This window comes from Periplaneta americana, chromosome 8 (assembly GCF_040183065.1).
Source record: "Periplaneta americana isolate PAMFEO1 chromosome 8, P.americana_PAMFEO1_priV1, whole genome shotgun sequence".
Taxonomy (NCBI): Eukaryota; Metazoa; Arthropoda; class Insecta; order Blattodea; family Blattidae; genus Periplaneta; species Periplaneta americana.
Window position 1 is genome coordinate 123408599 of NC_091124.1, and position 26313 is coordinate 123434911.

Here is a 26313-nt window from a genome sequence, read left to right on the forward strand (position 1 = left end):
ACGTGACTGCCGCTGTAGTAGGTGCGTTCACTTGTTCAACGTAAATATTATGTAACATTGTGTCCTGTGTTACGTTATTGAAGCTAGACTTACGAAAATTTGCTACAGTGTACTATATGCATTCAAATATCTAATCCCTTGATCGTCGGAAAACAGGCGTATAAGAATAAACGCCGTTATTCGGGTGATGTCCTCAATTCATGCCTTAACTTACCTTTTAAACTAGAGAAAATATTCGGAGATAAGTTGGAAATTGTAATCATAGGTCATAATTTATTTTCAGAGATCCTGAGATAGTAATTGTAATTGTGGTTCTCACACTCAAGTACAGATAAGAGGTAATTGTAATCGTAATTGTATTGTTCAGCCGGCTGTGCGCGGGCGCCCGCCGCGTGTTGGCCGGCGCATGCACGCCCACCCGCCTGTTCGCTTATAAAGACGCGCGCCGTGCCGGTGTCATTTAGTGTTGGGAGCGCAAGACGTGTTGCCAGGCAACGAGCGAGCACAATATGGTAATGGCTGCAACAATGCGGGGAGCCGAACTTTTCTACCTGCTCATCATCTCTGCTGTGGTCACTGTGGTACCCGTCGCGCGGGCTGCTGACATAGCGGGCGCCAAACTCCAACAGCAGGTCAGTACTAAGTGACAAGTCACGCTCTTCGTGATCAACTTATGTGTTTTTGATCAAGGGAATTTTTGGCATTTGATATTACATTGTTGTCCTTTCTTACATTTTATGTCATTATCGTAATCTACTTCGCCTTCTCTTTCTCAACTTTATTTTCTTATTTTGACACTTCCCTGCGCTTTTTTTTATTAATTTGCGAGTTCAAATTTGAAGAATTACTATATTTTTCAGTGTATTGCCTTTAATAATGAAGCGACATAAACCAGTCAGGTATTAGATCTCTTGTAGGCTATGTTCTCGTCTTCATTTCATCTTTCCTCTTCCCTTTTTTTTCCTTCGTTCTCTTACTTTCTATTGTCTTCCCTTTTGTATTTTCTTTGCCGATTGTAAAATGTAATGTATTTATTTTAGAGTAACAATAGTGGAAAGATATAGATTTACACTAAATTCGGGAATATTGACTTCTTTCTTTCATTGCAAGAATGAAAAGAGAAAATTATTATGCCTTTTGTAAATTTATAAATTAACATTTTACAACTTTCGGATTTGTAATAGATTAAACAAAACTGAAGAATGTGTAATGAGGATTTTAAGCTTTTTGTATTTTGGATTGGGAGAAATGAGGGGAAATTTCTTGAATTTCATTAAAAAAATCCATTTTATTTTTACCTTTAATATTAATACCTGATCTCAACTTAATATGTTCACGAAGTTCCAGTTAATTCCGCTCCGCTAATTAGCTATTTTAGTAGTCATCTTCAAATGTTCACACAGTTTGAATGGACTAATTGTACGAGTGGAAACTTTAAACATTATTTTCTCAGTTTTAATTTTCTGGTAGTTTTTCAATTTTGAAATTTGTGTTCTCCCATAAATGTTGTCGTAAAAATAACCATTTTTTTGTGAATTGTAATCAAACTCTGGTTTAATATTATAACAGGGAGAATTTTATGGTAGGGATTGAAAAAAAAAGTGATAATTGCAATGTGAAATATTGCACAAAATTTTGACACTTCTTTATTTTCTAATAGGTTTTTCTAATGCATGAACTAAAATTAGAATCTCTCTCCGTTTGGTTGTTAATTTGTCCATTGGGAAGGAATGATAAAAAATTCAGAACAAAAACTTCAATTTTTAAGGAAGAAGATAGATTTTTTAAGGAAATTTTCTTGTTTTAAAGAACAAATTCATAACGCTTATTATTATATACCGAAGTACATATGATATTTCGATGCAGGAATTTTGCGTTATCATATGAAGAAGGATACTGTGACACTGTACATGAGGGTAGGCCACCAAAGGGAAAACCGAGAGGTAGAACTTAAACTGAGGGGATTCGATCCGGCATTGGAACCGGAATCCGTTGTGGCTTAGTGGATAAAGCGTCAACACGTAGAGTTGAAAACCCGGGTTCGAGTCCCGTTGCGGGAGGGAATTTTTCTCTGTTCTATCCATCCTTCATCATTACGCTTAGTTTTAGATTGATTTTTCAAAATTGCTAAGTCTATATAGCATGTTAAGTTAAATTAATGTATCAAATTTCAAGCTTATATTTCTATTAGTCTAAAAAATTTTAATTTCACTCATTCCTCCCTTATCGCAGTAATGTAAGAAATTGAAATATTCGGAGTTACATATGGATTCCATCGATAAAGGAGGCAAAAAATGGAGAACTGTCTGTTAGGTCTGTTACCTAGATCTGGTCTCTAGGACTGGATGTTTTATTGTGCTCTCCTTAGTGATGAAGCCGTAATAATTCCAAACGTTTTTGTGTCTCTTATAGGATTTAAAAGTCCAAAAACCTCGCATCACACTGTGTACTGTAAAAATCTTTAAACATACATAAGAAATGAGAACTTTTTCAACTTTACAATATTGAATTTAGATGTATCAGCACTTTTATATATTTTGAGGCGATTCCATCTTTTCTCTCTTTCGAATTTTTCTTTTTGTGTTCTTTATTTTTTTCAATATTTTCCTTGTTATAGTTTACTGTAAACAAGAGTTATATTTCGACGAATTACTGAAGAAATGTCCATGCCGTCTGTAAGAAACTGAGTTCCTCTATTAGTGTATTGAGTGATTGCAATCAGCGATGCAAATTGAAAAGGATACGGCAGGATATATAGAAACGGAAGTTGTCAGAGAAAACGACATTTCTACATGCCAGAAATTTTATTATGGTCCCTGTCTTGCCGTATTACGATTTATGTTTTAATGTACTAACAAGTTAGTGTTAAGAGTGTGATACAGCATGCTCGGTTTTGCTTCCTTTTGAGATAAAGTAGTTGTTTTATGTGAAACACTTCATAGTGTGTTCTCGGAAAGCCGATGATTGAATTCTCAGTCAATTTAAGAGAGGAGTGTATTGTGATATTAAATGATTGAAAGACGTTTAGTTTTGTCTTTTAAATTTGCAGGAATTTGATCCAAACAAGTGTAACTTTTTGTTCTGCAAAGGAATAATTTTACAATGTTACATTTCTGCTAAGGAATTTTACAGTGTTAAATTTGATCCAAACAAGTATAACTTTTCGTTCTGCAAAGGAATTTTATAATGTTGCATTTGATCCGAACAAGTGTAACTTTTTGTTCTGCTAAGGAATTTTACAGTGTTAAATTTGATCCGAAGGAGTGTAACTTTTCGTTCTGCAAAGGAATTTTACAATGTTACATTTTATCCGAACAAGTGTAACTTTTAGTTCTGCAAAGGAATAAAAAATGTTTACATTTGTCCGGATCAAATTTCTGCTCATTGAAAGAACAAAACTAAAATTCTTTTATCAGTTTATTATCATTATACACTGCTCACTTAAACTGACTGAGCATATTGACAATTCAATCAATGGCTTTCCCCAAATACGCTATGAAATGTTTAATATAAAGCAATTTTTATCTCAGAAAGGGATAAAAAACGGATAAAATTCTACTACACTCTTTTGTTTGAAATATCTCAAAGAATAACCACTTGAAATTAATCACATTACTTACTGTTCAAGTCCCGCGCTGTGGCGTCGTGGCCTAAGGCATCCCGCCTAGGTTTCACGCTACGAAATGCGCGCTGGTTGGAGTCCTCATGGGGGAAGAAATTTTCTCATGAAATTTCGGCCATTGTATGGGACCGGTGCCCACCCAGCATCATGATGCACTTGGGGAGCTACGATAGGTAGCGAAAATCCGGTTTCGCAAACCAGCTATAACTGCTGGGGGGATCATCGTGCTAACCACTCGATACCTCCATTCTGGTTGGATGATCGTCCACCTCTTCTTCGGCATGTAGACGTGAAGCCAGCAGCCGGCTGATCGGTCTTGACCCTTCAGAGGGCTGTAGCGCCATGGATTTACTTACTTACTTACTTACTATTCAACCTTTATTTTGTACAGTTTAATTGGATACATGTAATTTTCTTGTTTAAATTTGCATAAGATAGATATATGCAAATTATAATCATGTGTTATTTTTGTATTCATATAATCAGTATCTATAAATTACATAATCATTAAAATGATTGCAATATTTTAGCGCAGGGACGTATAAGAAATAGCTGGTGAACAGCCCTCGATTCCTTCGCGTGCTATTTTCCTGCAGCATATTATATTGCTATAGGCCTACATATAGCTGTGACTAAATACAAGGGCGGACAAAATAAACTTTAAATAAAGTCGAGTTACAACAATTCTTTACACTTTTCTTCAACTTTTTAATAAATGCAATAGAATGATTTCACAATAGAAGATATTATATATGCGATTTTGAATCAATTACGAAAAGTTACTTGCAATTTTCAATAGCGAATGAATGATTTAAAAATAATTACGTCCTCATAAAGAACTTCTCAATCTGCTGGAGTATAACATCATTGTCATTATAACAGCGATACTATTCTGCGAAAATAAACCCTTTAAGATGTAATTTCGCCAGAATCGCTTCTACGATTTCCGTTTCACACTAACCTTATTACTTCTCGTAAAATGTTATTAGAAGAAGCAAATCTAAATACAGAACGCTTACCATCATCGAACGGCTTGGCCCTTGTTCTTGGCTTTGTTATGTGCATCAGTTATATATAATTTTAATTTAATTTAAATATTATATATGTATACATGGTTCACATACATATAGGCCTATGTGCTGCTGAAAATCGTAATAATTTTCACTACGAATTTAAGAATCCTAATTTACTGAATTTTAAAGCTCACAAAGTCGTCATTATACGTCCATTTAAAAAAAATTAAATTTTGATTTATTTAACAACGCTCACAACTGCAGAGGTTACATCAGCGTCGATGATGTGTCGGAATTTTATCCCACAGGAGTTCTTTTACAAGCCAGTAAATCTACTAACATGAGCCTGTCGCATTTAAACACACTTAAATTCCATCGACCTGGGCCGGGATCGAACCCACAATCTCGAGTACAGAAGGCCAGCGCTATATCGACTACGCTACCGAGGCCGACCGTACATTTAAATAATGTAGTTTGTTCAGATCAATTATTTCTAGCTACAACTCTGGAGGAAAATTTACTGCTCTACTTGACTTATTCAAGTACAAGCTTTGCACAGCTCCCCTCTTTCGATGCATTAAGGTAGGGGAAGATAAGTATTCCGCGAGTAGTCGAATTTGCCCGTCGCGCGCGCTAGCCCATACAGGCTTGAATATGCACCATTGTATTAGCGGTATATTGAGCGCCCTTATTGATTCTAAAACTCAAAAACCTCTTTTAAGTGGTCTAGCAAAACGCAACAAACTGTTTCGGCAGGAACGGTATACCTTTAACAATGAACCAGCACAGTTCTGTTCTTTTCTATACATTCATCCTGGTCTCTTATAGCTTGCAATATTGAAGACTTACCTTTAATTCGTAATGAATATAAATAATTTTGTATTATAATAATTTCTATTCTCTGATAGAGGTCCTGGCTGATATGTACATCTACGTGTTTTATCAGGCAGTACATCTCACATAACGATATGTGTCAGAGGAAGAACAATTGTTTGTATACATCTGAAGTTTGATTAGTGTAATATGTACCTCGTTAGCGATGTATGCTATGGAGGGGGAAAGGAACTGGTCACCCTACCTATTATCTCCTGGCTTTGTTGCCTCAAAAGTGTTGTCTTGTTGGTATCACTTGTGAGGTTCAGACCTGTCTTCGGACAGTTGGCGAAATAAACAACAATAATTTCTCTTAGCCAAACATTTTTTTTTTCCGTGGATATTAAGTAACCTTCTCATTTGCCGCTTTACAAGAATTCACGAAGAAACTCGTGAAAAGGGATTTCATTTTAGTGCCATTGTGTGGTTTTGATTTCAAATAAGGACTCATTAGGCTAATGTGCATAAAGGCTCATTCACAATGAAAATTAAACATAACGTAAACGTTAACTTAAGAATATAAACGTTGCGGTAAAATCAAGAAGTCATACCATCATTCACGATGGGAACATAAACATAACAGCAAACATACTTGGTAACCATGGAAACATAACAACGACGCCATTTCCTCATATTCTGTCGTATACTTCAGCGCTCCACGATTGTGTTCTGTTTGCAAATCACGTAAGCATGAGCATGAAAGTTTGGAGTTTGCAAACTTTCATGTTAACGTCTTACGGTAATGTTTATGTCAATGCTTATGTGAATCCTTGTGAATGAACCCATTTGGTAGCCTGGGCGTAAACTTCTGTGTTTATGTTACGGTTATGTTTAATTTTCATTGTGAATGAGCCTTAATACTTGGATAAATTAACTTGTAGGTATATACTGAGCATTTAGAAGAAATCTCTGTGTGTAACCAACACAGATGGAAAATTAAGGAGGCAGATACACAGACAGATAGGAAGGAAGATAGACAATGTCATTTTTTCGATATCAAGGATACTGGATACGTAGGCCTATCATTCTGCGAAAACCTCGTGGAGCAGCACAATATTTTCTCTAATGGAAAAATGAAACTTGACGTTCGCTTGGACTCAAGTTGCAGTGTTTCCGTCTATGAATCAAATGGATGAGATTCGAGACCCAGTAGGGAAGACAATATTTATGTCAATTGCGTAGAGTTAATGTTTGTCCCCTGTGTTGTATTGTCGCATGCCGTGGCCTCCTACCGTACAGACGTCCCGCTGCTGTGCAGGTTCAGAATTCTCACAAGATTTGGGACAGAGCTGGTCATGGGATCGATTCTTGAATTCTGCTGGCCGTGATGAGCGAAATTAATACTCCAGTACTTACACAACACTGGAAGATTCGTATCACGCACAAGTTTAAAACGACCGCTATCTAATTTTGCGTTGCTTGCTTTCAGGCACTTTTAGGGATCTCGGTTGATTTACTTTACTTTTACGATATTTCACGCTAGGAGTGTTACACTGTAAAAGCCTATTACACACGATATTTATTTATATAGATATCATGAAACGAGGAGTTGGAGTGTTGCAATCCCCGGAAATGATCCAATTCTGTCCTTTTAATCCATGGAGATCAGTTGAAATCTTCAAGAGTTGATCACTGGTTTCACGCATGAAAGGTCAATACATTTTGCGTTCAGCAAACAATGTGCGATCTAAATATAATATTCTCTTTGTGGTTATAGCATTTTTACCATAGACTGAGTTGATATTTAAGAGACCGTGTTGAAATCCGTTCCTATGTCATAATACGAAACAATTAACGATATGTGTCTTTATACAAGTAGGACTTGAAAAAATATATTTGACAATTTCTCTATTGTAACAAAAACGACTTAGGATGCAGAATAAATAACAACAACAGTCAAGCACATAAACATGGAGATTAATGACTCTAATCGAAAACAAATTTAAAATAGATAAAGGCTGTGCTGGATCACATATTATGAACGGTCCCATTTCTCTAAATATTTGAATTAATTATTTATAATTAACTGAATATGACTAGATATTGAGGGTAGTAGAGACTATAGCTGATAGTTGGTAGGCCGGAGGGAAAAAGACCTTTGGGGAGGCCGAGACGTAGATGGGAAGATAATATTAAATTGATTTGAGGGAGGTTGGATATGATGATAGAGACTGGATTAATCTTGCTCAGGATAGGGACCAATGGTAGGCTTATGTGAGGGCGGCAATGAACCTCCGGGTTCTTTAAAAGCCAGTAAGTAAGTAGAGACTATAGCCCCGGTTTTGATGGCATGCAATTTATATCTAGTAGTGTGCAAAAATAATAAATTCTGTAGCCTGTATTACCTTAAATGCTGAATATGGTATTCTGGTTGTTAAAGAGCGCAATAAAATACATCGTTTTTGTTATTTTCGATTTCCAGATTATATTTTCACTTTTTACGTTATTATAAAGTCCTTCATATTAATTTTCTATCAATATTGTTTTCATTTGTTTGTAGTTTAGAATTTTTAAGAATGAATTTGTGAAGAGATGTATAACATTACTATCTCTCTTCTATATCTCACCGCAGTAGTACGGAGCAACACGAAAAGTAGTTGATATAAATAAGAATACATACATACATACAGGCTACTGAAAGCTTATATTGAAAAATAGGATTGTATAGTACGTATATACAGCATGCTGTGTGCGTAGATCTGGAATGAGTAACATCATTGTTAAATTTTCAGCACCTTTTATTTTTGTAAAATTTAGGTCATTTTCAATGTCAATTTTATTCTCTATATAGGCCTATATAAGGAAAATTCAGACACCCAACTGGGTTTTGTGCATTAGTAACCATACCAACCAAATATAGAAATTTAAGCGTTTCAGTAATTGAAATGAAGAGAAGCTTGTAGCAGGCAAAACTTGTATTGGGTCACGTTTTATAAATAATTTGACTCTTCTGACATCATTCGATCAATTGTTTGAAATTAAATTTCTATCACTTCTCCTTCAGTGATACAAATGGAGAAGTTCGCTACAACAAAGAACGCTGTGATGTTGAACCTTCCCCTTCATTAAGAAAGTAAACAACTGAACAAAGTAATGCATTACATTATCTGACAGAAATCAATTTCATGTGCATTGAAATATCCGAACCGAAAGATTTCCCACCAAAGTGACTTGTGTTCATTTTTCGGCAGTCATACGAGGTTTATTGTGAAAAGATTATGTTTTTAGAGTGTTATGGTTGGCTCTGCTATTCTGACTTTAACATCAATTAGTTATAGCAATACCACCATCTCTTTGTTACTGAACTAGCTGTACCCGTGCGCTCCGCTGCACTTGTTAGAAATAAATATGAAGTAATTACATAATTAAAATAGGACATCTGGTCCAAGAAACATTCAGAAAGATAAATCGTTTAATATGTCACTTAATTTAAATTGTATTTAAATAATTAAAATGCGATCATTTTGGTCCAGAAACCACTCATTTAGTGCAATGATAATTCCTTTAACATGTTTCTTAATTGTTATTACATGCAAATAATTAAAATATGATCATTTGGTTCAGAGAACATCCGTATTTGGTGCAATTTGATTCCATCAAAATTTTACTTGAAATGAAACGTATCGCAAATCATTTTTAAAGAAACTTTTGTTATGCAACATTTTTCACAAAAATCAATAATAAGCGAGATATTTCGGTTTATTTAATTCAGACCTCCTTATAACCTTCCTTTTAAATAAAGTATTTCGAATGCCATATAGCCTAAAATATAACTTACAACGAACTTAATTTATATTACAATTTTCATCGAAATCCGTTCAGCCATTATCGCGTGAAAAGGTAACAAACATCCAGGCAGACAGACAGACATACAAATAAAAATTTCAAAAAAGCGATTTTCGGTCTCAGGATGAAAAATTATACATGTTAACACCAATTATTTTTGGAAAATCGAAAATTACCAGAAAAATTTTGGCTACAGATTTATTATTAGTATAGATTTACGCAGTGAAGACGAGTTCAAAACGGCGCACCATGTAGATACAAAATCTTCATGCATCTTAATTGAATGTACCTTTTAAACTTGATTCTTCCAATATTCTTCCCAGATTTCACGCATAAGCGATTGGAATACTGAACTGTGTTTATGCAGCTTTAGTTCCTTTACACACTGTAGCGAGAATGCGTTTGTCGAGCTATAAAAATGCTTTCGTGTAGCACTGATTGTAACGGTCGATATAAGGCACAGCTGACATTTGTTCTTCTCCCACAGGTAACTTAACCTACAAAGCCTATAAAATTTGTATTTTGTAAATGAAATTAAACAATTAATAGAAAGTCAGATGTTCAAATTTATGCAACATCATCGCATATCAAACCCAAAGACCTTGCATAGTAATAATAAGATCTTTGATCAAATTGCCTTCCGTATGGCGTAATAAAATTCGTATTTTAATTAGGCCTATCTATATAGAGATGGCTTCACTGTGTAGCAACATGTCTCGCTGTGAATACATAAGCATTGGTATATAGCTGTCCCCACTGTTACTGTTAAATTAAATTATGACTTCAGCAGATAATGAAAATGTATTTATGTTATAATAATAAGAGAAAAGTGCAGTACATGTAATTGACATTGTTAAATCTGTATTTCGCTTTTCGCAAATGGCATTACTGAATAATAACATCGAATTTCTTTATTGCAGTAATCGATATTCATCTACGAGTATTTCAACTTCACAATGTCTGAATAGGTTAAGTATTCGTTAATATATAATTATTAACATTTTGTGATCGAATTTTAGGAATATATTATTTACATTTTTATTTTATTCACGAAATAGTCCTAATAAATGTCATTCGAGGTCTGAGATTTCCCAGATATATGTCAGACCTCTCGTGACATTACTACAGAGAGTTCCATCTAAATTGCAAAAATGTCTCACTGATAACGTATATCTAAAGAAATTAGTGTTCACAAAAATATCAAATGGTGTAAGTATTGACCAATCAAACATGACAAAATAAGTATTGAAGATCAAGACTCACCTTTATGGCTGTTTCTCACGTACAATACTAGTATCGACAACTTAATTGTCATTGTTGACAATGTAATGAAATTCGTGAGCATTACCCACTTATATTTATTTGTCTGTAACCATACCGTGGTTATGATCTGTATAGTGCTAAATACGCTGATGGATCAAAATTGTTTAAAAAAATATCGTGGTTGCATTGTTTTTTATGCACATGCAATAAAAACTTCACTCTCAGATTGTGATGTAAATTATGAAGTTAACAATTTCGCATGGATAGATAAACATTTATAAGATTATACATTTACATAGTCCCATCATAGAATACAAATAGTGTTAAATGAATAATATTCTCACTTTGATGTGTGCAAGGTCATCTTAAATAGACTGAGTCATTATTTGTTCTGATTTCATTACAGCCTATTAACCTGAGAAGGCGCTGTGGCGCTGGTAAAACGTACTTAATTTAAAACTCTTGTATCTGCTTTAATATCAGTCCTATCAAACTTTTATATAGAATAAAACTTACCGGAAATCATTTTTAAAGAAACTTTTGTTATGTAATATTTGTCACAAAAATCAATAATAAGAGAGATATTTCGATTTATTTAATTCAAGCCCCTTATAACCCCCCTTTTAAATAAAGTATTTTGAATGACGTATAGCCTAAAATCTAAGTTACAACGAACTTAATTTATATTCCAATTTTCATATAAATCGGTTCAGCCATTATCGCGTGAAAAGGTAACAAACATCCAGACAGACAGACAGACAGACAAAAATGTCAAAAAAGCGATTTTCGGTTTCAGGATGATTAATTATATATGTTAACACCAATTATTTTTGGAAAATCAAAAATTACCAGAAAAATTTTGGCTACAGATTTATTATTAGTATAGATTAATAATTTTTAATTTGAATCGTCTAAAAATGATTGGACTGATACCTATTCCAGTTTCTTTGCTCTTTCTCGGAGGTCAAAAGCAATCAATTCAGAGACCTCTTTGGAAATCTTCCAGTTCCCATTCTGTCTAGTTTATGTGCGCATCCCAATTTAGCTTATATTCAAGCACTTTGTTGCTAGCGAATACATTTTTTTATGTATTTAGAATTTTTCCATACATTCCAACTTTGCATACTCCTTCCTTGTTCTTAAAATTTAATTTCTTCCTTTTGGCTTTCTTTCTTTTTCTTTTGTGTTCAACCATCTTTCTGATTTGTATACAAACATTTGCGTTTCTAAACTTTACAAAAGTTTAGACAATTCTCTCTTCTTGCCTGTCATCGCTAAGTTCATTCTAGTCTACCACAAACTAATAGTAACTTAGGTAACTTGTTAGGAACTTCTTCGTAATAACTGTACAATTGTAGATAGTTAAAATGACAGCTCTGTTCTAATAGATAAAGGTGTCGTCTTTAGACGCTATGAAGGCGCACGAAGAACATGCAGTGATGACTTCAGCAGTAGAATGAGGTGATGCGGTTAGCACTACCCTTCCAACACAATTTAATCCCTAGGAAAGAGTCGACACTCAATTTGACAAAAAGTAGAAGTCTGGAAATGAGAAAAATTCCATAGTCGCCCGAGATTGAATTCAGAACCCTTCCAATCCATAGTCAGTTGCTCTACGAACTAAACCGCTCGGCCGCCAGACTTGTTCTTGGGTGTAATTATTTGCGCTCTTATTGTTTGTGTTCCAAAGAGTGCAGTAACATTGTTTTTATTCGCTAATATGTTTTCGCGGGATATCAGCCGAGTTAAGATTTTGGAATGCTCCAAGCTTTCGACTGCTATCTCTGCAGCCATCTTCAGGGAAGTGATGTCCGAACAGAAAGTCGAAAGGTTATATAGATGTGGCTGTCTCAGGTGAAACGGGATTGGTTGGCGGATCGGCCAATCCGGGGCCGGGAATTGTCATCGCTCGTAAGCTCCGCCCCTCCCGGGATTACTGCGTGAAGTTTGGCGGGCGGCGAGCCCTGTTCCGCCGGTTGGAATCGGTTGCCGTCCTCGGTCCGTGATCTTCATGACCTTGATTGTAAGAGGGCCTGAGTTGGTCTAAGGCCGGTGTCCATGCCTGACTGAGCTGGAGTCCACTGTCTCTGTTAAAGTTGTTTTTCTCCAGCTTGATCTCTATGGCCTCCTTGATTGTACGATCCCAGTAGTGGCTTGATTTGTTAATGACCTTGGTGTGGTCAAACAGTATTTTATGCTCCTTTTCTATGCTGTGTTGCGCCACTGCAGATTTTTCCGGGTAATACAGCCTCAGGTTCCTCTTATGTTCTTTGATTCTGTCTTCTATTGTGCGGCCAGTCTGCCCTATGTATACTTCGCCACACTCGCATGGAATCTTGTAAATCCCTGGAGTCCTTAAGCCCTGACTGTCTTTAACCTGACGTAGATGACTCCGGATTTTGCTCTGTGGTTTATGGATGGTTTTGATATTAACCAGAAGGTAATATTAGCGAACCAACGCCGAGAAAGCCTCAAATCATACATTGTTTTTATTGTAAAGATTGCCATGTTGTAATCACTACTTGTTTTATTTCAAATGAAACATACGTTTCCCACGATCACATATTTTTAATTGGTTATTTTATAACTCTTTATCAACTGCTAAGATTATCTAGCGTCTGAATGAGATGAAGGTAATAATTCCAGTGAAATGAGTCCAGGATCCAGCGCCGAAAGTTACCCAGCATTTGCTCTTAATGGGTTGAGAGAAACCCCCGAAAAACCTCAACCAGATAACTTGTTCCGACCAAAATTTGAACCCGGGTCCGTTCGTTTCACGGTCAGGCATGCTAATCTTTACTCCACAGCGATGGACTGCGTTGTCTTCACAGTCTATGGTCATCTGCGTCATCGGATATTTCAATACACATGATGCAGTTTTGAACTTCATAATAATTATTTATCAATGTTCACTGAAATATGCCGTCGTGTCACTCAAAATATTTTAAGTGGCAAAGTGAAACAACCATTAAATCTATCTCGAGTGAAGTGAAAATATCATAAGCAAATATGTCTTACTCATATTCCGTATAAAGGGAAAGTTTTGATATCTGCAAAAGTAAGTTCATCTACATATTTCCAAACTCTTGCGCAAGTACTCGTTTTCAGAATCATCCATACAGAAAAGTGGTTCTGGGTATGCCATTGACTGTATATCTATGTAAACTATTGCGCGGATTTTTGTACATATTCATTATACACAACAAACAGTTATTCGGGAATGATGTATAGTATATGTAATAAAATTATTGATAAAAATTTGTCTTCATTTAAAATCAAAAGACAAAATGATCATGGACACAAGGGCTGCGCTAACGAGGTTTTAATTTTATCTAGTGTAAGTTGATGGAATGATCAATGCAGTATAATCAATGACCCCTCAGGAGAAATTGATCATTATATTCAGAATCATTTATAAATTTCGTAGCGAAATATTTCTAAATCTTCACGCCAGAATCTGCACCAAGTCTAGTTTAGAACAGTATAGAGCAGGCTTCTTAGAGATTTACCGTCCTTGTTAAGTCATTTGTGAGTCGTGGGCGTAGAACTAAAGGAAGGTTTTCAAGATTTAAAATTAAATGAAGCACATTGAATATATCACTGATACTTTTTAACATTCGTATTGGCCTAGTTGTTAAATTCAGATTCTCGTTAATAGAGAAATAGTTATCATTATCATTATCTTCATCACCTTCAGCAGGGATTGGGCCCATTAACTCGTTCTGTCTCATCTCTTAATTTTGGGGCTACAGAGAACGATTTTTGTTTGAAATCGATAAAACTAAATTTAATCTTCTTATACTGGATGATTTCATTTCGGCATGTCTTTTTGATAACAATTCAAGATAATAAACTGTAAACGATCATATTATTCACGAAATGGCAGATGCAAAAATTGTTACAAAACTTGTAAAAAGAAATATTAAAGATTTTATTAATTTGTCCTACAGAATAATAATTGTCAATATTACAGATATTATTCTGTGGACAAATTAATAAATCTTTAATATTCTCATAGCTAGCAGTGCATATTTCTATACAGATTACTGTGCACTTAACTGCGGAATCCCAGCCAAATAAGTCACTCAGCTGAGTGCGTCCCTTGTATAATGGCAGTTGACTTGGACATAAAACGTCAACATATATGCGTATCTTGGAGTCAGGCCAAAAGGGAAACATTGAAGGAGGAGAATTCGATCCGGTGCTGTGGATTGAATTCGGCGCAGCTCAGTGGTCAGAGCGCTTGGTATGTAAAACTAAGGACCCGGGTTCGATCCCCGGCGACGGAGCAAACTTTTCTCCTCAAATATTAATTGTAAAAAGGGAATTATGAGATAGATTGCGTCATGTCTTGATAGCTCAAAAATTTGTTTATTAGAGGATATGAAACTTACAATAAAATGAAAGAGAGACTTTCAATTCTTCTACGGAGGGAGCGAATAGGAAGTCCTGCACAAACACTACCAATTGACTTTTATTTGTGCTACTGTGCATAGGTATCTATACTGGACCTTTTAGGACGTATAATAGTAATGGTGAAGTAAGATGAGATACCGAATGGTACAGACTAAAGGTACTAGAGTAATAGATTCAGTGAGTTCTCTGTCACTAGATACACAGACAAACAGCATATAGAGGCGAGTCTTGGAAACTGAGCGGTCACAACTTGTACCGGTACATAGTAATGAGTTTAACACGACAACATTTTTAATGTCGCAGTCCATCTCCACCTAGTAGGTCTACCACCATCACACTAAGCTCTATTTCTCATTAATTGATTTAAATTATTTGGAATTAAGAGAAAAGTAAGACCGAATGGAGAGTAGTGGAAACCCCGGTTAGAAACTCTCGCCACAAACAATACTGCAGTCTACATTGGGGTCATGCTGTGCTCCAGCTCTGAGTTGCATTAGGTTTCGCAGAGTCACTAATTCGAGAGTTACACACCAGCTCTTCCTACTAATTTAACTACATATCCATTACGAGCACAGTTCTAGAAGAGTCGAGGAACCTCAGTTCTAGGCTGGTATCTGGAAACTTCATGGATCTCAAACCAGAGACGCACTACAGAAACTGAAGTAAGCATGGTGTGGACCCCTCATCTAAGTTAACACAAGACAACATCCATGTTCGGGGTGTGATTCGAACCGAATTCCATGCAGCATAATTTTATTACTAAAGCATATGCCACGATTGTATATTTGAATTTCTTAAGCAGAGTGCAAGATAATTTATTTATTTTTTAATATTAAACCGTTCACTTTTATTTTTCGTTCAAAGAACCAATATGGATCCACCATGAGTATTCTGCGTATCTACTATCTTCCTTTCTAGTTCTTTTTATCTTCCTTTTTTACCAAGAAGTCCTCTGTCAGTGCATAAGATGCCTCGTGAACCAGATTCGAATTCTTTGCGGAAGTGAAGACAAAACAAATCGAAATTGCCGATCTTAGCTCGCCTCGTCATTATTGTGATCGTCATCATCATGAGGCCCCGACGTAGCCTACCGATCCGAGGGCGAGGGTTCCAATCCCACCTGGACTAATTATCTGGTTGCTTTTCTAAAGCTTTTATCCAACTCTAAGTGGAATGTCAGTAATCCCATGGCAAGTTCTCGTACTTATCTTATGAAATATCATCTAGCTATCCCTAATTTTATCGACGCTAGAAACTTCTCGGGTTGATACAGAGTCGTTAAATACTTACTTACATTCTTACTTACTTATGACTTTTAAGGAACCCGGAGGTTCATTGTCGCCCTCTCATAAGCCCGCCATCGGTCCCTATCCTGAGCAAGATTAATCTAGTCCCTACCATTATATTCCTCCTCCCTCAATATTATCCTCCATTCTACGTCTCGGTCTCCCCAAAGGTCTTATTCTCTCCGGCCTCCCAACTAACACTCTATACAAGGTGTTAAAAGTAACGTTTACAACGTTTCAGGGATAATAGAGGAGGTAAAAACAAACATCTGTTTTAAGCAACAAAACTTTAGCAGATGCGCCGTTTTGCCTTTAGATGGTCTAAAGAATAGATGACTTGACTTCCGTCACAACACACACTGGTGAGTTCTGTTTGTGCACGACCATCTTGTAGGGCCTTATCTGTTGCCTAACAGTCTCCGTGGTGGTAATTATTTTGTTTTTCTACGCGACGTCCTACCAGAACTTTTAGAAAATATCCCACTGAACATCAGAGAACGAATATGGTTTCAGCTTGACGGTGTCGCTCCTCACTTTGATCGTCGTGTCAGGAACCACTTAAATGCTACATTCTCCGATCGTTGGATTGGCAGGGGTGGGCCGGTACCGTGGCCATCTCGATCAACTGACCTAACCCCACTGGATTTATTTTTGTGGGGAGACGTGAAACATTTTGAGTATGAGACACCGATCGATACGGGAGAAGACTTAGTTGCTCGCGTTGTTGAAGCTGCACATGTTATTAGAGACAATGTTGGCCTTTTTGAGCGTTGTAGACACTCCATAGTACGAAATTACCAGTTGTGCAATGTCTTCAATGGACGGCAGCTTGAACACCACCTTTAAAACGACAATTGGTCTTGTTCTTTATGGATTATACTAACACTTACATACATAATAAACGGCGCATCTGCCAAAGTTTTGTCACTTACAAAAGATATTTGTTTTTACCTCCTCTATTATTCCTGAAACGTTGTAAACGTTATTTTTAACACCCTGTATGCATTTCTGGATTCGCCCATACGTGCTACATACCCTCCCCATCTCAAACGCCTGGATTTAATATTCGTAATTATATCAGGTGAAGAATACAATGGGTGCAGTTCTGCATTGTGTAACTTTCTCCATTTTCCCGTAACTTCATTCCTCTTAGCCTCAAATATTTTCCTAAGAACATTATTCTCAAACACCATTAATCTCTGTTCCTCTCTCAAAGTGAGAGTCCAAGTAAAGAGTTGTTAAATACTGATTAAAAATCTTTGACGCAAAGTTGTGTGTTTATAGATTCGTACCTCTCGCTAGGAAATTAGATCATCTTCCATCCTTTTCGAAGATGTCTAATGTTCATCTTGTAGGTAGGGTCTATTATGTTCTCTCCATTACGTACTAAGTAATCCTACTTCTTCTCTTCTAATAAGTAATGAAATGAAAAATAATTGATAATTTCGACACATTTACTGAAATATACTTATTAAATAATATTAAATATCTGTGCAATGCAAACACACGCTCTCAGAGAAGCTGCGAAGCTATGTAGGACAAAATCTTGAGTGATTACATATTTAATTTCGTCCCTCAGATAAGATTTCTATTTGTCCACTCAATTCACTGCCGCCTAAGTGTTGTTTGCGGATTATTTCATGAAACTAAATTTTATGACTTTTTTTTTTTTTAAATAAACGCACCTTTTATGGACACACGTATGGTAGTAGTTGAGAAGTAGTGTACTCATACTTTATTTTCGACAGTATCTTGGCTATGATTGAATGCTTGATATGGACTCGTAGCTGATGGTTTAAGGGTCCAGAGCTCCAGTATGAAGAGAGTCAATAGAAAGTTGTTACACCCTCTTGGTCCGCTAAACTGTTAACTCTTGCTATGTTGACGTCAGTACTGACGTATTTGGGGATGTATGTTCATGTTCGTAAAATTTCGAAAAGAATTGTAAGGAATTGGTGCACGTATTCATGTCAGAGTCCTACATAACGGCCCAGCCCATGGGCTGCTTCACCATTGCTCAGCACTGGGCTACACAGAGTCGCACGAAACTATCCCGTGACGTCACCCTGCATCACCGCACCGGTTCGCAGCGGACTGCTTGTGGAGCGTTTTAGTGCGATGTACTTGTTTGTATGAAAGCATCGAGCCCAAGTTTCCGCTTCTATCGGTTACTTATGAATTGAGTTGGCGCGGCTTTGTGTTTGTGTGTACGGTTCGATCAACGATCAGCTACTGTTTCAAACGTTTTCGTTTTTAATTTCTGTTTTTCAAGATGAGTCCAAATAATGGTGCATCGCAAAGAAAGTACAGTATCTGTGAAGCTGCTATTACACTATCAAAGTTCTTTGACAAAGAATATTATGATAAAATATTTCATGAAAGATCTTTGATAAAAGATAGGATTTGGCGTATATTACACTACATAAAATTTTTAAAAATCTTTTCATAAGATTTTATAAAACATAACCTAAAATACGGAACAAATCTCTTCTAACACTTGTTCCACAACAATGAACATGTGTTCCGTGGATTTGTTAATACTGATATTTACGTCTTAACTTTATTATTCTTTATATTAATATTTACGCGTTAAGTTTATAACACCATGAATAAAGAACAGTATTATGCTTGTTTAGCTAAAATAAGTTCAATTATTATAATATGCATGTTACTGAGAAATAAACGCCTTTGGGTTACACTCCTGATCACAATACAAATATGTGGTCAGGGGTTAAACCGTGGATTGCAAAACGTGATAAGAAAGGTATACATCAGAACTTATTGAAAGAGAGGACTTGAAAAGTTATACAAATTATTATAAAATATTATTTACTTAGTCGACCTGGTTGGCGAGGTGGTATAGCGCTGGCCTTTTATGCCCAAGGTTGCGGGTTCGATCCCGGGCCAGGTCGATGGCATTTAAGTGTGCTTAAATGCGACAGGCTCATGTCAGTAGATATACTGGCATGTAATAGAACTCCTGCGGGACAAAATTCCGGTACATCCGGCGACGCTGATATAACCTCTGCAGTTGCGAGCGTCGTTATATAAAACATAACATTTATTTACTTACAAGTGGCTTTTAACGAATCCGCAGGTTCATTGCCGCCCTACATAATCCCGCCATCGGTCCCTACCCTGTGCAAGATTAATCCAGTGTCTATCATCATTTCCCACTTCCACTTTAATATTATCCTCCCATCTAGATCTCGGCTTCCCCAAAGGTCTTTTTCCCTCTGGCCTCCCAACTAACACTCTCTATGTATTTCTGTATTCGCCCATATAATATTAATATAATATTATGTTATAAAAATTATTTATTTACAATTCATTTCCTTCATACTCCGATATCAGAATTTTTGTGGTAGCAACAGTCCAGTTATATTTGCGTTCCGCCATATTTGTTTCACGGTATAGAAATCTTTTATCAAAGATAACAAGCTACACTTACATTTTATAAAAGATATATTATTAAAGGAACTTTTATAAAAGAAAACCTATTACACTGCCATATACTGTATAATATATATTTTATAAAAAGATCTTTGCCAAAAAACTTCGATAGTGTAATAGCAGCCTGATGAAGGTTTTCCAGGCTAAGATGCCGTGGTCTACCAGGCTACCAGCAGACCACGGCATCTCAGCCCGTAAAAACTTTATCACAGACACCGGGCCGTGAAAGCATACATTCTAAAATACAATCTCTCTAGAGAAAAAGTAGTCAAGAAGAAAATCGCTGCTAGAAAGTTTAAAAACACAGAGTCGGATGGAAATTTTAAAAAGTACCATAGGGACAGTTTTTATATGTGTTCGACAGCAGTGGAAAATATTTCAATTTTATAATGTGTTCGATATGCTCATGCCACACGCCAAGCGAAATCATAATCAATTCGGACAAGCAGGAAAGCAGTAGAATGCAATCAACTGGTGAAATGACGTCAGTGCAGTGCTGAGACGAGTGCTGAGCAGTGCGGTGGGCTAAGCTGGGCTGCGAAGCCTAGCGCGACGGCCTAGGAAGCGGCCGCGCCAAGCAGTGTTGTTCTTGGATGGGCTGGGCTGCTTACGAATTAGGACTGACAGACTGAGCGGTGGGCCAGCCTGGAGGACTCTGATTCATGTAACGCAAGGCTCCATTAAATATTTACTGTTTCGTTAAATATTCATCATGTCGTAACTCCTGTGATAGTCAATCAATCGCATTGTAAATTTTTTAATTTAATGTCTAAGGAAAGCAGGGGGAAAAATCGAATTGGAAATATTAAAAAAAAATAGGAAAAAACACAAACTTCGATGTGATCTGTTCAGAATAAACGCTGACACCTTCAAAAGTTTGTAAAAAACACACTTTTTGTTTTTCACGTTAGATGAGGGGGGGCAAAGGGAGAGAAATAAAGAGAAAGAATGGAAATTACTTTCAAAAGTGGTCGCTACACAATATCTTTACCATTTTCCGAGTTACGGCGAGTTAAACAAAGGAGCATTTTCGCTTGGAGGATTACTCACGACTCAACCTTTTGCTTTTTAGAATCCTAATGAAAAATTCTTTCCTGAGATTTCTTGTACTTCGGCCTGAATAATTTTTCCGTCTTGGGCTGTTCTAAGTAGATGAATTTCATCCACAGTGGCAAGTCTCAAACGAGATACTAAGTTTTAATACCGAATTAGGCCTATGGTAAACTTCGTTCACACCACGTTATCCGTCTAGAAATTACAGGGTTTGCTATTAAAATAACGTGAGGTGAATGGATCTGATTGACTCTTTCATTAATGACGTCAACATAGTGTTATCGGACAGGAGGGTGTGAAAATCCTCTATTGTCGTTTCACAGCTGAATTCTGCGCCATGCTCTTGTAAATGTTTTGCCAAGATAATATGGGATCACTTACTTGAAGACATCTTCCACAGATGCTCGTGTGCTACAGGTAGAAATGATTATACTTTGGCAAGATCCTAGTTACATTACTCTATTAAGTTTAGAACACGGTGAATTGGGCTAGTGGTCAGCAAGCTTGCCATTGGATACTAGGGTTTCGAGTTTCACAGGCACACAGATTCAAACTCGACCAAGAAAATATGGATTTTAAAGAGTGCTAAAATCCGCAAGGAATGTATATTTACGCCACGTGAAAAACATTGTTCCTGAAAACATCTCCAGTTAATAAATGTCGGTAATTATTTTCTCGTTCACATTTAAATTTGACATTGAATAATCTCTGAAGTTGAAAGAGATTTTAAATAAAATATTACTATTATTATGGACTATCGCCTCTTGATAAAATTACGAATTTTTGTAGCTTAAGATGGAGAGTTAGTAAGTTACAAATTGAAGTAGCGACCTAAAACTCTTGAATGAGGTGCCTGAAACTATCACTGCTAGACGACGGTATTATCGATGTACGCACAAGCGAAACAAAGAAGCAGCAGTTGATGTGTATCAATTGGTTGATGGAGGCATGGTAACAAATACAGAATATTATATTTAGCAATGACTCAATGTTAAGTGGTGGATTTAATATAGGGTTTCCTTCAATTGGGGATTCTCAGATCTAAATATTATGTTACTTTTAATTTTATCATAGGCGTAAAATTGACAAAGATTCCTGCATCTATCAGATTACGGTGAAGAAAGATGCGTTTAGGCTGCGTTTTCTATAGATTGAATCAGTAACCACGATTACAAATGCATATGAGAATAGGCGTATTAGTGGACAGGTCGGCTGTGTAGCATGTTTCCTTTGAATTCAGTTTCCCTTCCGATTCTCATTCATGCATATTATCTGATATTCCCTGTAGTTTAAAAATCGGATGTTAAATAAATAATTAAAATTACAGTTAGCATTTGATCACTTCTGAATAGCGTCTGTATTATGAAACAAGATAGTTGAACAAAAAAGTACAATTTACAATCACTACTTTAACGATTCTGAATACAAATTGTACTTGGAAAGAGGTGTTAAATAAAGAATTAAGATTACGGTTAAAATTTTAATGTTTCTTAGCAGTATTTTTAGTTGAAATAAAACGAAATTAACTGAAGAATTACATTTGTATTGTCATTTTATCATTTCTCGACATAACCTTTAATTTAAAGAGGTAGTAATTAAGCGATGAATTGCAAATACAAATCAATTTATTGTCTCTGCATAGACTGTCTAAATTAAAAGACACTGTGAGATAAAGAATCAGAATTATAGTCTTATCACTCCTCAATAACCCTCATATATAAAAACATGGAATTAAAATTGATAATTAAAATTATAGACATCATATTTCAATAGACTTAATGATTTGTATAGAAATTTAGCATATAAACAGAAACTAATCTAGGAAGCAATGAAATGTCATAGCATACACATGCCTCTCACAATTTTAGAAGATAGGACCATGTGATCAAATTCAATTCCGGTAAAAGTATGATAATGTATCACTCAGAATGCGTGAATTTTAGACTTGCAGATACAATTAGAATGAGAATTAACGACAAAGAATCGCGCGGAATCAAGGCTACATCCATGTTTCTTTTTCTCTTCTTTAGTAGGTTATTTAACGACGCTTTATCAACATCTTAGGTTATTTAGCGTCTGAATGAGGTGAAGGTGATAATGCCGGTGAAATGAGTCCTGGGTCCAGCGCCGAAAGTTACTCAGCATTTGCTCATATTGGGTTGAGGGAAAATGTCGGAAAAAACCTCAACCAGGTAACTTGCCCCAACGGGGAATCGAACCTTGGCCACTTGTTTTCCGGGGCCAGACGCGCTAACCGTTACTGTACTCCCTGTTTCTTTAAGGGCTTTGTAATAATACGAGGTCTGCTAGACAGAGGACAGTTTATGGTGATTAAAATGCCGCTTTCAGTTTTATGGCTATTGGTTCAAAGCCACCTGGAATCAACGACTTCATGGTCCTCTTATGCGAGGATTACTTTGTAGTGTCCTTGCGATTTTATAGTCTGCTGTTACTTCTGCTTGCATGGTCACAACGAGCGAGATGTAGGAGCTCAAATGTAAACCTATTTAATGGCTCTTCTGAACTCCAGACTACGTTCAGAAACAATGGGTTGACATGGCTGGTAAAAGGGAAATGGCAGGATAAGTGTGATAGGACACACACGTTCAAAGGCATCTGACCTCCAATTTCTTGATCGTGTAAGCGAACTTTGTAACCACGAGAAAAGTTAGAACTAGTGTTGTGGCATTTAATCGATTATTGTAATCGATTAATCGATAAATTACTGTTGCAAGATTAATCGATCAAAAATATTTATTCGAATAATTGAGTCGATTAAAATTAATCGGTTGTAGTTGATATTAATTATTATTTTGTTAATACAAACTCTTACTAAAAATTCCGACAATATTTCTCTCTAGGAGATTGCTTACTTAAAAGCACAAGAGTACTGTTATTTTCTAACTGTAAACCAGGTAGAGTACGGAAAATCTTTGCACAAACACTTAAAAAAAAAACACACAATCCGAAATCCTTATTAAGTTTTATGGTTTTCCAAGAAAACTTCCACATTGTTGTCAGCTCATCTTCCTAGCATATGAAATACATACTTTTCTGGGATTCGTCCCCTTTATTGCTTATAAAATAGCCATGTCTACACTGTGTGCAAGTGAGAACGTAACTATTTTCTTCTTTTTCTAAATCTGGTAATTCGGATTACAACAGGGGCCAGTCTTCTGTTTCAATCGCTGTACTTTTGCAGGTGCTTGCAGTTTCTGTACTGAGTTTGTATGTGAAGGTTGTGTGTTTAGTTTGATAAAGAAAAAAATCAGTTTTCTGTAGTCTGTGAAAAGTGTAAACTCCATTATGTCACATGAGAATTTGAGAGGGGAAACTCGGTGAAACGTTTGGATTTAAATTGAACGATCGTGGAGAAGTGCTTAACAAAAAAAAACGTTTTTACGTGTTTAGTGATGCAGGAAACATTGTTCCTAAACATAGAGCGGCACTTAATTCTGTTTACATGTTTAAAATCATGGATGAAGCAGTATTAACTTGGTGAGTCTTCATACTTTTTGTTATTTATGTTTGTGTAAAAAATTCCCGGAGAAATTGATACAATAAATTATAAGCCTCATAATAAATATGTTAGTAAGTAATTAAAATAGTTGTTTGTGATATAACCATAGAATATATACATATACAACATTTAATACTTAGGCTTATCATATAACACAAATTAAATTTAACAACAGTTGTGTGTTACAGTAAATTAAAACATTTTTTTTCAAGTCTATCAAAACTCTATTAATCTATCGATTAATCGATTAAATTCAAATAGTTAATCGATTAAATATTTTGATCGATCGACAGCACTAGTTAGAACCAAAGATATAACAAATTGATAAAGTTTGAAATAGTTCCGCTAGTACTCAATTGGTGATCCTATTATTGAGACAGGTAAAAAAAAGTATTTGGAAGAATGCTGATATAGATTAAGTATAAATTATGCTCATAATTGACATTATCAGAGTTTCCCGCTAAATCTAATGTTTTTTCACAATCATTAGAGGGGGAATGAAATTTTAAATTTTGTAAAGCTGTTATATTTATAGTACTTTTGGCGACACTGACTGTTACCTTCCAGCGTATTCCGAATCTCACCGGACTGGTGGACATCAATGACGTCACGCTGCAACGAAATAGGAACAAAACTGCTGGAAGGTTCGATGGGTAACATGATGGCTGTACAATTTGTTGTCTTTGCTATGCTAGCAAGATTTTGAGAAATTTCCGTATTGTCATCTCGTTCAAACAAAAGAGAGCATAAACAATTTATTTCTTGAACCAGTAGTAATAACTGGTCCGTTGACATGTTCGCTCATAAGCCATTAACATATTGCTTTACGTTATGTTCGTTACAAACAATGCAGCAGAACCAAAGCAGAACACACCGCCATGACACAGCAGTGCATGATGTTATTCGTTTACTATTCCCGCCCTTTGCGAGAACCAATCACATTCAATGATGGACTTTGCCATCGCCTCTGCAAGCTGATGGAATCGGTGCGACACCGGTGGAGCATCAGTGACGTCATCGTTGGAATTCGGAACACCGTGATGCCATCGGATTGCTCAGGGATGAGATTCGGAATACGCTGTTCGCCATCTATTCACAGAAGTAATTACTAAAAAAGCGACACTTATACGAACATGTTATCCAACATCTATTAGTAGGGTCAGGTATCTTTGAATGTCAGTGTACTAGAGAAAGCCACGGTTGAAAAGCGAGAAGGCATCATGTCTGTGAACTTTCAGTTTGGCTTAAGATTTTCAGGGTACTCAGCTCGATGCCAGATTATTTTAGCTCTTCAACCAGGTTATAATGTAGAAACATATTGTCTCAGTTATCAGGAAAGGCAAAAATGTGGGAAACTACCTGGACAGTCCATTATAAAGAGCTATTCTCCAGAATTGGAGCTGTCCAGCTCTTGTTAAGGAGTCCATAAGATAGATTCCTCTATCCTTGTCTTCCGTCCAATAAATTCTTACGTGTTGATGAGGTTGTGTGAAACTTTTTTTGCTCCTTTTTTTAGTAGGTTATTTTACGACGCTTTATCAACATCTAGGTTATTTAGCGTCTGAATGAGATGAAGGTGATAATGCTGGTGAAATGAGTCCGGGGTCCAACACCGAAAGTTACCCAGCATTTGCTCATATTGGGTTGAGAGAAAACCCCGAAAAAACCTCAACCAAGTAACTTGTCCCAACCAGGAATCGAACCCGGGCCACCTGGTTTCGCGGCCAGACGCGCTAGCCGTTACTCCATGGACGTTTTATGCTCTTGAGATTACGATCCGCTTGATGGTAACTGGATCAAATTATGATTATAAATTCATTATTATTATTATTATTATTATTATTATTATTATTATTATTATTATTATTATTATTGTGTTGTCATTATTATTGTAATCGAAATCGTGCAAACCAAATAACTCTATATTCCGAGCAGAACAATCCGCCATATTGATCCCAAGCGAGTGACGTAATAATAGAACCATGAGGAAAAACGTTTAAATGAATAAGTAAAAATTATCCTAGATAT

General features: G+C 36.2%; 1 protein-coding gene across 1 annotated transcript in view; it reads left to right on the forward strand.

Moving 5' to 3' along the window:
* Window positions 1-470: 470 nt before the first annotated feature.
* Window positions 471-26313, forward strand: part of LOC138705023 (corticotropin-releasing factor-binding protein) — a 706376-nt gene continuing 680533 nt past the window's right edge. The window contains exon 1 of the mRNA XM_069833566.1: window positions 471-632. Within this exon, the coding sequence (XP_069689667.1) occupies window positions 510-632 (123 nt within the window). The 5' untranslated portion in view covers window positions 471-509. The remainder of the gene's footprint in view (window positions 633-26313) is intronic.